This window comes from Euprymna scolopes, chromosome 19, assembly GCF_053919585.1.
Source record: "Euprymna scolopes isolate OS-2025 chromosome 19, ASM5391958v1, whole genome shotgun sequence".
NCBI classification, from domain to species: Eukaryota; Metazoa; Mollusca; class Cephalopoda; order Sepiida; family Sepiolidae; genus Euprymna; species Euprymna scolopes.
In genome coordinates this window covers 9,385,045-9,396,891 of record NC_136500.1, presented here as the reverse complement: position 1 = coordinate 9,396,891, position 11,847 = coordinate 9,385,045, and the positions used below count along the sequence as shown (strand labels likewise).

Below are 11,847 nucleotides of genomic sequence, written 5' to 3'. Positions count from 1 at the left end.
GTTTCATGGTCAATCCTATGTTATTCGAATGTTCCAAACGGCTTTAGGCAGAGATGCCGTTTATGCCTAGAGGAGAAAATAAGAATCCTGAAGTACGAACACAATAATCTCTTAAATAAACGAGATGAACTGATGGCCAGATGCAGACATAAATGTAAAATTAAAATAACCAATAACTCCAGATCCGACGAACAGATAATTCTATAACGGTAAAGAGACCGAATTTAATACCACTAGATTATTTACTATAAACCATCCCACCCCACTGGCAATTATAGTGCTGTCCGGTATATACTCGGTAATAACGACTTGATGATATTTGTTGTCCGAAATCTAAGTTGAGTGTACTTATTCCGAAGTACCTGTTTATCCAAATTACTTATAAATAAATGAGATAGCTTTAAAAATATTTTCTCTTCAGTTATTAAACTGATTTAGGTCCAAAAGATCAAATACTATCACTATACATTATTAGATTTAATATAAATTAACACAAAACTTTAAAATAATAACTATTTTTTTATTTATTTCTTTATGCGTGCATGAAAGTACTTTTGTGTAAGGAATGAATAAAAGTATATATTAACTGAAACTAAATACGTCATATGGAATTGGGGGCGACTAATAATGCAATTTTCTGCATCTTAATCAATTAGGAAGTGAAATATTAGTGAGCAAAATTACAACGACCGCTATAATCACCAATAAAATTAATTACATAAAATATATAAAATATTAACTACATAAGACTCAATTTTTTGAATTCATAGTAATATATTACAAATACAATATAGAAAATTTTAATGTATTATAAGATAATATTTATTTCAAACTAAGTTTAACATGATAACATACAGATAGTTTTAAAACTTTGTATATAAACTTTTTTTATTTATCTTTTAATAGACTTATTTTCCATGACTCAATCAACTCTATGACGCGCGTATAATCTTCATTTTCTTTCCCTTCTCTTTCTCAGAGATTCTAGACTATTTAAACCATATGACAGACAGCGGATGGTCACTCTCTTCTTTTTTCTTTCTTCTTCTCTTTCCCTTACGCGCAGTTTATTTCCTTCTCTCTATATCCGTATATTTCTCCCTCTTCTTCCTAGATTAGTAAACGCGTGTCAAGGCATTTACGTGTAACACGTGCATATTTAGGGGGGGTGTATGTGTGTGTGTGTGTGGGTTGGGTGCGTGTGTGTGTGTCTGTTGTTACGTCGGGCTACCGGACAGCCGTTATAAGTGTCATAATGTTCTTGTTGTTGTTTTTTTTAAAATCCCTCCCATACTAACTTAATTCCCACCCTCTCTATAAAATGTATTAAGTGGATTGCTACTACCACCACTTCTGGTTTTTGACGGTCGGGGCCCGATTCTTTTTCTTTCTTTATTTCAGTATCAAAAATGTAATTATATAGTTTATATGCTTGAAAATACCAAAAGGTTGAAATAAATTATTGCATCGACAATTATGTAATTTCCGTGGTATATTTTTATGTTATTGCTCCGTTTACCACATTGAGCTCTCATACCCGGATTTCCTCCTGGAATTATTCCATTATAACACTATATATATATATATATATATATATATATATATATATATATATATATATATATATATATATATATGTATATAATAAAAGATTATCTAAATAAAAATGCAATAAAAAAAAACACTCGTATATTTTTGAACGACACGCTACAACCGAATACGGAGAACATTGTTTAGACATCCAGCGAAAGGGCACTGAGATCACTGAATAGAAAACCAACTGAGAGTTTAAGTTATCAAAAATTTGTCAAAAGAAGCATGGACTTTCTGAAAACGTTTTGTCATTCATACATCACGATATTCAGTGATTTTTTATACTCTAATGGATCCTTGGTTTCATTAAAAATACATGCATCAAAACTAGAACACCCACGCTTTTCCTCATGCGAATCATCTTACGGCTAATATCACATGAACATGTCAGTCAAATGCTCTCAAAGATTCCTTTCAACTCGAACATTCTCACAAAAAGACAACAATAGACTTTCAAAGACACTTGAAAGTTAAAGAAAATAGTTTAATGTTAGTTGTTTTATATTTTTCACTCAGTAATAAAAGGCACCTAAGAATGTATAATGAAAATAGGTGAACAAGAGCAACTAATAATTCACCCAGCAAAGCACTTGAAAACAAAAATCAAAAGTCAATACTATTGATAAACTTCAAAAACACATTGAAAAAAGAACATTTATGTAAATATATTACTCAACGTAAGCATCTGATATTATACAGAATATTTAACAAAAAATAATGTTGCTTGTGGGGGATTACAATCGAATTAAATGACACCAATCATTCTATGAGGCCATAGTTTATATCTAAATGCGATCAATCAGATTGATATTAGCAGGAATAGTTTGGATTTTTTGACTTTTTAGACGACTGTTCTCATCGTATGTGTTATTCTCAAAAGTTTTCGGCTTATTTAACTTTCAACCTTCTTCAGGTATACGTTGTTTTAGTTGGGGATTAGTGTGTGAATGCAGAAATCTTCAGTACAACGTAATGTAACGTGCATCCAGGAGAGAAGCGCACGCGTGTTTGCGTGTTGTGTGGGTACGTGGGAGAAACGGATGAGGGGAAAGACTTACCTCGAGACCAGCTCAGCGTTACCGACCAAAAATAGAAAAGAAAGACCAAGATGGCGGCCGCCGTCTTTTGTCTGACATCCATCTTGGTCACTGCTGGGTATACGTATCTCACAAATGGTATGCGGCCCCCAGGAAATCGGTGCACCGACAAGTTTAAGCGAGGACAAATATCTGGAGTGATTAGCCAACAGTCTGTTTTGGTCGATGGAACCCCACGACATGTGCGAGATCTTCGCCCAGCTACCGAGGTGCGTCACACAACTACAGAAGAAAGCAGTGAAGCGTCTAGCGATGAGCTGCCAATGCACGTATTCAGTGAGCCCCCTCCAGAGACTGAGAGCGATACTTCATCTGATGAGGCGGAACCAGATCCAGAGCCCGAATCTGAAACAGTGAATGTACCTCTTCGCAGAAGCACACGCACTAAAAGCCCCCCCAGTGCACTCTATGTGATCATCAGATCAGAGGGGAGTGTAACGTGCATCCAGGAGAGAAGCGCCCGCGTGTTTGCGTGTTGTGTGGGTACGCGGGAGAAACGGATGAGGGGAAAAGACTTACCTCGAGACCAGCTCGGCGTTACCGACCAAAAATAGAAAAGAAAGACAAAGATGGCGGCCGCCGTCTTTTGTAAAGTATGATGTCTCGCAAAGTCACACGAATTCTCGCAATATGCAAATTTAGCCGGCCTAGAACGACGATAAAAGCGGGTGATGAGAAAGACGTGCGGAGAGTGACGATTGAGTTGGCCGGGGAATCGTGTGGCTGTTGCTTCTCGTGCCGTGTGAGGATATTTTACCGTTGTTGGATTCCGTGCAGAACCGATGTATAATGGATATTGAATTGCTGCAACATTTATAACATCTTTTCCTGAACTTACCGTGTTAAAGAGAGAGTCGGGCGCCATCTTGAATTTTTCCTTACACATTTTTGTTACACGTAACACTCGTCTAGAGTCTGTAGGTTCAATCCTCAGTAAAAGACATATAATTGCTAAAGTTATTGCTGAAGAAACTAGAGCATGCTTCTTTTATAAATGGAGTCAAAAGTGCTAAATTCTCTGTTGTTTTCTGACTTCCAGAGAATAATTATCGAGTTCGACGAGAAGAACCTAAAGATACGCGACGTTTACACAGGCTTTTATTTTACAATAATACTTAAGATGAGAACACAAGAACAAATAATAAAAAAATGAAAAGTATAAATTCGTATCTAAATATCAGATATTAAAGTAAGGAATACGTAGAAATGTAATCAGGTATGTGACGATACATATTTTAATAACCAGCTACCAATATTGAAGGTCACTCATCTATATAATAAAATCTAATCTATAACGCCATATGCTGATTTGTTCAGCATTCAATTAACTTTAAGCAGTCGTGATGCTTTATTAATTACTTTCTTGTTTATTATACTTTGCACATCATAATAGAACACTTTTAAACAAAGATTTTAATAAAATACTTCTACTACAAATCCCTACGGTTCATTTTCCAATCGTTTGAAACTAAATCACGTAAATTAATTATACTGAAACATTGACTTAACGCACATGTGTCATCTCAATTTGGTTTATTTTACTTCAGTTGACGTTTTCATGAACCAAGTGATCTTCTTCTTGGATCTTTATATGAGATACAGAAATATTCGAATATTCCATGATTGTTAGCCTTTATCTCTACAACACTGAGTTGGTTGGGAAGTTGGGAACAATATTTTCCTATCCCTAATTTACAATTTTAATATATTATATTTCGTGTGGTCTCGTCTTATGAGATGCCAGGATAAGAATTCAACTCGTCTTGTGGAGTATTTAATTTTATGTTATTGCATTAGCCAACATCATTTGCAAAGATGCACAAGTAAAAAGCCAGTGCATCGATTACCTTATAGATCATATTTGTGATTTTGAGTATTCACTTAAGGAAAAGTATCCTTATACCAGTTTGCTATATAAAAAAGGACACTGGAGGATAGTATCTAAAAGACATGCAAGTTCTCTCCATATACGTGTATCATGGACTGACGATTAAATTCATTCTTTTCATTGCATCCGGAAAAGGCAGAGACTGTAGTCGAGTTGGTAGAATATAAAGGTTTAAATCCATGATGTGGTCTACCGCACACGTTTAGTTCTGTGGATTCATCAACTAATATTGGAATTATTATTGTTATGCCTTACGTTGAAAATCACAAGTAGGATAGATTTGAATGTAGAGAGGGATACAATCGGAGAACGTGAATTATCTGTCATGTGAGTCAACTTATGATGAATGATTTCATTGAAAACTTATGACGACATTGTCATTTTCTTTGATGGAAAACGTTTAATCTAAATGGTTTAACCACAGATTTACTCGGAGACGGCAAAACAAGAAGGTTTATAGAGAGAATATCTTCGATTCCACGAGCAGGACAAATATGTTTTTTTTTTTTTTTACATTTTCTCTCTAAACAAGGCACATTGCCACTTTGGTGTAGGGGGCTACTATAAGGGGCAAAAGCTACTGCACTAATATGTATGGAGTTAGACAGCAAAATATCGGCTCACGTTACACTTGAACTTCTGCATGTCAGTAGGGGAAGCAGGGACTCGGAATGGAATTCCAAAGTCTAGCGGTTCTGGGGAAGAAACTACTGGAGTAGAAGGATCCTTTACATCCAGGGATCTCTACCGTGTGGGGTGGGATTCAGCTGCCTGTCTCGTTTGTGGAGGGTGTTTACGGCGTGGGGGCACAAGTGCTTGCAGTTCCTCAGAGCAGTCACCATTAAAATACATGTAGAACAGGCAGACGGACACAACTTTTCGTTGATGGGACAGAGGCTGAAGCTTAGATGACAGTTCAGGACCTATCTGATTTGCGACTCTCTTTTGAACCTTGTCTAGGAGCGGGAGACTAGTGGCAGATGCACCAGCTCAAATATGACAAAATTACTCCATACATGGGGGGATAGTTATCTTATAGAGGTACAGGACACTTTCGGATGTTAGTAGTTTTCTAGCACGGTAGAGAGAGCCCCCCTTCTTCGCAGCGGTTCTAGCAATGTTTTCAATGAAATTGTTCCAACTCATGTTGCCTTTGAACGTTAGGCCAACGGCTGAGCACATTTTTAATAGCACAGCCGGGATGATATCGGGTCCACCATTTTTTGAAGTGTCAATGTTTTTTATGATAGCATGCACCTGAGCAGGGGTGAATTTCAGATCGTCTAACGTTGCGTCTGTCCGCAAAGGAAAGTTAAGGAGAGTTTGAAAGGGTCAGTGTGGAAATTGAGGTAAACCGACTGGCAAGCATGTTAGTCTTCCCGGTTGCTGATAAACAACCTCGTGATTGTTGATTAATGTGGGAATTGTTGATTGCCCATGTGTCCACGTATTAGTTACCAACGTTTTCAACACGAATATACTGGAGTAATTTATACACGGCAACGTAGAACAACATACATACAGCTAGTCGAATACATGTATTTCTCGTTGCATCGGGATAATCTCTTCAGAATTGTCTAGGACGCGAAGTTGAGTTATTTTCAAATGATATAAAGTTCTATTTTCTGTCGGCATTGAAATAGTAATTCTTGCTAAAATATAGCGTAAATCAAATATGCAGATTTAATCAGAAATTATTCTTGCTAAAAGATAGTGTAAATAAAAATTCAGATGATATAACAAATTTAAAACTAAAAACTAACATTAAGACCATATGCATATGCATAAGGAGTCTGCCAGATGGATTCCCAGGTTGCTCACACCATTCCAAAAGTGAGAACGCGTCGAATGCTCGAGGATGAATTTGGAGATGTGTTAAGAAGATCAATCCAAGTTTTTCAAAAAAACTGATTTTTTTTTACATAGGCATCACCACATTATCAAGGCCAAGAGGCCACTCAAGGATAAGGTTAAAGCGTGTACAGTAGAAATTGGACATTATAGTAATCATTGGTAATGAACATTTGGTAAAGTTGATAACTTATATGGAACGGCTCATCAAGAACTTATTTACGTTAGACTTGAAGACAACCATATTGTAGTCAGCCGGAAAGCAGGAAAACGGAAGACAATTCCACAGTCGTGCAGTTCTAAGAAAAAAGCTTTGTTCATGGAATCTACGTTTAGGTTTAGGCACAGATAAAGAGTGGGGGGAATTATTGATAGTGTTTACAGCTAGACGAGTGTTTCTTGTGAAAGTTTGGCGAGGGGGGACCATAGATTGAAGCTCATTCGAACACTGTCCATGAAAATAACGATACATCAGAGACAAACTCGCAACATCTCTTCTGTGAGATAAAGGTTGCAAGGAAGAGAAAAGGACATCTCCTATGAGGCTACGAAGTCTATTTTGAACTCTATCAAGGCAGGCCAAGTCCTTTCTAGCAGCTCCTGCCCAGATGTGGCAACAGTATTCCATCCTTGAACGTACCTGGCTCTTATATAGATAGAGAATAGCATCAGCAGTGAGATATCTACTGGATCGATAGAAAGATCCCACTATTTTTCCAGCGGCCTTGGCAACAGATTTGATGTACGTGTTCCATTTAAGATCAGGAGTAATGGTCAAGCCAAGAAGTTTGTCAAAACTTGAGGCCTCCTGAAGACGAGAGCCATTCATTTCAATTGATGTCAGATGTGGATCAGAATGTTGACGATGTAAAGAGAGAAGCTTGGTTTTAGATGCATTAAAAGTAACCAGCCATTCTTTACCTCATTGTACTACTTGCTCAAGATAAGAGGAGAGAGAATTGGAGAGAACTTGGTCGTTTACTGTCTTAGATGTGCTACCATAAATGGTAGTGTCGTCAGCATAGATGTCTACAAATGATGTAAGGATGTGATTTGGAAGATCATTAATGTAGATCAGGAAATAATACTGTGAGCTTCAGATTTTTGCCCCTCAACTACTACTCTTATGAACCTATCAGAAAGAAATGATTTAATAATTGAGAAGACATTTCCAGCAATACCATAGCTAGAGATCTTATGAAGTAAACCTTTATGCCATACCCTATCAAAGGCCTCAGATATGTCAAGAGCAATTGCCCTAGAAAGGTTGCCTCCGTCGAGAGATTTGCTAATCCTATGAGATATAACTGTAAGCACATCTGCTGTAGATCTAGCAGAACGGAAACCATATTGATTACACTAATGCTAAATTAAATTTTCCAAAAATTATCAATGCTGCAAAAATACAAAATTATTATATTTTTACTGGAATATGTTGTCTTTTTTCCAATTTGACCAACTAGTCCTTTTACTTATCTTAGTTTAATCTTTAACATATTATTTTTCACGTTCGCATTTTTCTATGTAATACATAAATTTTCGAGGCTTCGCTTTAAAATAATACTTTCTTTTGGTGTTCAATATCAAAAATCCATAAATAACATTTCTAACTTCTTTAATTGACTAAATAAAAACTCAAATAAAAGTCGTAATTAAGTAAATAAACAGAAAGAAAGGACAAAAAAGAGAGAAACAGAATAAACGGGTGACGTTGTAAGCGAAAGGTTATCAGCCCTAGAACGGTAAAGAACATCACTTTTTAAAAAAAATCTCTCTATTACCCAAGTAAGATGGCATGCGAGTGACATTCCTACGATGTAAGAAGGTGTCACCAGCAAAAAAAAAGTTTCTATGCCAGTCAGAAGAAATCGTAACAACAGCCATCAGAATAAAGCGTCTTGAAAACGTCAATATTGAGAAAGCTGCTTTCGTAACCAATAGTCAATCAGAATAAAACGTCTCTAACATTCCTTACTTATTTTGAAGATTTTTGAACGCCAGTAATTTTATTATAACTTTTGTTTTAATGATCGAAAATTAAAATAAATATTTTAAAATATAGCAGAGAAGGTTACGTACCAACTGTAACAATTGTTTAAAATTTGGTCGCAAAGTGAGTGGGCAGTAAAGATTTAAAGCATTCTAAATGAGTAAAACAAACACTTACCCATATATTAAAACACAATTATTATATTATATATATTTATATATATACGAGGGACGTGCAATAAGTAATGCCCCTGGCCGACTTCCCATAGAGTAGAGCAACGAAACTTGGCACAGTTATTAGTCTTTCTCTACATAGGAACCACCCAGATTTATGCATTTCTCTCATCGTTTGATGCAGCTCTAGAGACCGTTTTTGTAGAACACCCCAGGTTGGTCCTCCAATCACGACGTGACTTAAAAAAATCAAGGCTGCATCATCTGGAGAACGCTTTCCTTTCAAAAACAACTTCATGGCTGGGAAGAGTTTAAATGTCAGGAGAGTAGGGAGGATGGGGCGGGTTTCATAACCACACGCCCGTGCTTCTGATCTGGCGACATGCGATTTTGATAGCTTCCCTTAATTTCCTCAAAAGTGAAGCATAATTGGCTCCTGTAATTGTGGTACCCTTTGCCAGGAAATCTGTCATCACTACTCCATCCTGATCCCAGAAAACTGTGAGCATGACCTTGCCAGCGGAGAGCTGCACCCTTGCCTTCTTTGGAGGTAGTGAGTACAAGTGCTTCCACTGCATTGACTGGGCTTTGGTCTCTGGATCATAGTGACGGACCCAGGTTTCATCCTGTGTAATCAGTCCTTTGAAAAACTTTGACTAATCTTTTCGGCACGTCTCCAAATTAATCCTTGAGCATTCGACGCGTTCTCACTTCTGGAATGGTGTGAGCAACCTGGGAATCCATCTGGCAGACACCTTATGCATATGCAAATGATCATAAATGATAGTTTCCACAGACGCTGTATTTATCTTGACATCTTGGGCTGTTTGACGAATAGTAATGCGCCGATCTTCCAAATTATCAGTCTCAACTTGACGAACAGATGCCTCATTTATGGCAGAAGGGGGCGATCAGGTTTGTGAGCTGTTTCCACAGACTTCCGGCCGTGTTTTAATTCACGATGCCAGCGTTTTACAAGGTCATATCATAGGGCATTATCACCATAAGTTTCTTTCATTTCATCAAAATTCCCCTGTGGTGTGCGTCCTTTCAAATACAAAAACCGGATCACTGCTCGACATTCAACAAGCTCCATTTCACACCTGACTCAGTTCAAACACCTGTAAAACAGAAACCACAATTAGTTTAGAGCTGTGATTTGCCACATAATCTGTAGAGATATAAATCATTGCACATGCATAATTTCAGCTCGATCAGACCACTGGAAGTGGCTCAGGGGTATTACTTATTGAACGCCCCTCGTATATACATATATATATATATATATATATATATATATATATATATATATATATATATATTAAAGCACGTTTGATTGAACATGACAGTTATTCTTATTTCCGATCCTCATGGATATCTTTTCCATTTGTTGAGCGTTCTTTACAATTTCAGCGGGCATGTTATATAAAACAACTTTTAGGCGCCATTTTATATAACATAGCTGCTGAAATTAAAAAGACCGCTCGGCAAATGAAAAATATATCCAGAAAGATCGGAAAAAAGAATAACTCTGTCGTGTTCAATCAGGCGTGCTTATATATATACTAGCAGTATTACCCGACGTTGTTCGGGGGGGTGATTTAATGCCATCTTAATGCTTATTGTCTGTACATTCAGTATTTTTTTTTTTTGTAATCCTTAAATTATTTTAGTAAAGTTGGTTATATTGACGTCTTACTGATCAATGTAGCTTCCACATCTGATTTGTCCCCTTAGCAGCTATTCTTCCAGCTCAAAACCAAATACTATGGTAAGGTTTTGGGAGCCATGATTTATTTAACTCTATGCGAAAGAAACCACAGGTTCAATATTGACCATCTATTCGTTTTAAGAATTTATGTCGTTGTAGCTGTATAGTTTTACAATTAGTCAACTATGGCAAAAAATTCCTTACCTTATGTTGCCGGGCATAGTACTTATGCTTGGTTGATGAGGTCTATGTTTTTTAGACCAATGTCTTTGAAACTTCTGAATCACATTTTCACTAATATGTGTGTAGACTGTTTTGCAATTTCTTCAGGATCAGTTGTTTGTTCAATGGACGTTCAAAAAACAGAAAAATAATTTACTGTTGTACTGCTAAAATGTTATTCCATAGCCAATACAATTGTTTAGGGTTGATCAGAATGAATCTAATTATGCAGAGTTGGCAACCAAATAAAGACGAAAGAATTATAAGGACCGCAAATGCTTCTGAATATATTTAAGGGCACTCTAGGTTTTGCCAAATTCATATTTTCACTCTATTTCTCTTTCCATAGAGGTTACTGTGTAAATACATGAAATTGTTTTCATTTTGTTACAAAAAAGAATCCAGGTTAGTGAATTCTTTACTGGGTGCTGGCAAAGCTTTAGAAGGAATAAACACGGTTAATAGAGAGGAGAAATTGAGGTGTAAAATTGTTGAAAAATTATAAAACCTCTTTGTAAACAACATTTTTAGCAAGTGTTTTAGGAGAAAACACAAAGAGTTTGGATTGTGAGCCCACACGTGAGGCAGCTACATAGAGCTGACCGTGAGAAAAACATTGCTCCTGTAAATGAATGCCTGCAACGTCAAAGGTTTGGCCCTGGGATTTGTTGATGGACATCGCGAAGCACAGTTTCACAGGGAACTGTGATCGCTTGAAGTAAATGCCCAGGTCTGGATTTGATGGATATAGGGGTATCCTCGAAATTAGCACTGTCTCTCCTTTTCCACAGCCAGTCAATATTTTGGCCTCGATAATATTAGGTGACAGGGATGTTACCACGAGGCGGGTTCCATTACATTGCTTTGGTGGTATGAGGTTACGAATGAGCATTATAGGAGCTCCAACCTTAAGTCGGAGTATGTGGGGTGGCAGGCCAGGTGGTTCTAGGGAGTTTAGCAACTCCACCGTGTAATCAGCCAGATCAGCAGTATCAGGTGTGCGGTCAATGGATTTATAGACACGTTCCTCTCCCGGGATGAGTTCCAAAAGTCTGTAGTTAATCGCATTGACGGAGGCGTTTTTTGGAGCCAGAATCGCTCTCGTGGCGAGCCAATCAAAGTCCCTGTAGTTTTTCTGAATGTTCTCGAAAACTGCCTGGTATAGGTGGGTTGGCGTTTCAACGATGGTTGATATGTGTTCAACATTTGTGTAATCTTCAGTGTCTGTGGGAGTACGTCCTTCACCAAGTTCCAGAAGTGCATTAGAGAAATTAGCAGCATCTGGGTTGCGGCTAAGGTGGACACGCATATTTGTTGTGAGT

General features: G+C 37.3%; 1 protein-coding gene across 1 annotated transcript; it reads right to left on the bottom strand.

Moving 5' to 3' along the window:
* Positions 1 to 11,024: 11,024 nt before the first annotated feature.
* On the bottom strand, positions 11,025 to 11,834 carry LOC145240078 (ATP-dependent DNA helicase PIF1-like). Its single transcript, XM_080103701.1, has one exon. It carries the CDS (start codon positions 11,832 to 11,834, stop codon positions 11,025 to 11,027), a length of 810 nt encoding a protein of 269 aa, XP_079959827.1.
* Between the last annotated feature and the right edge of the window lie 13 nt (positions 11,835 to 11,847).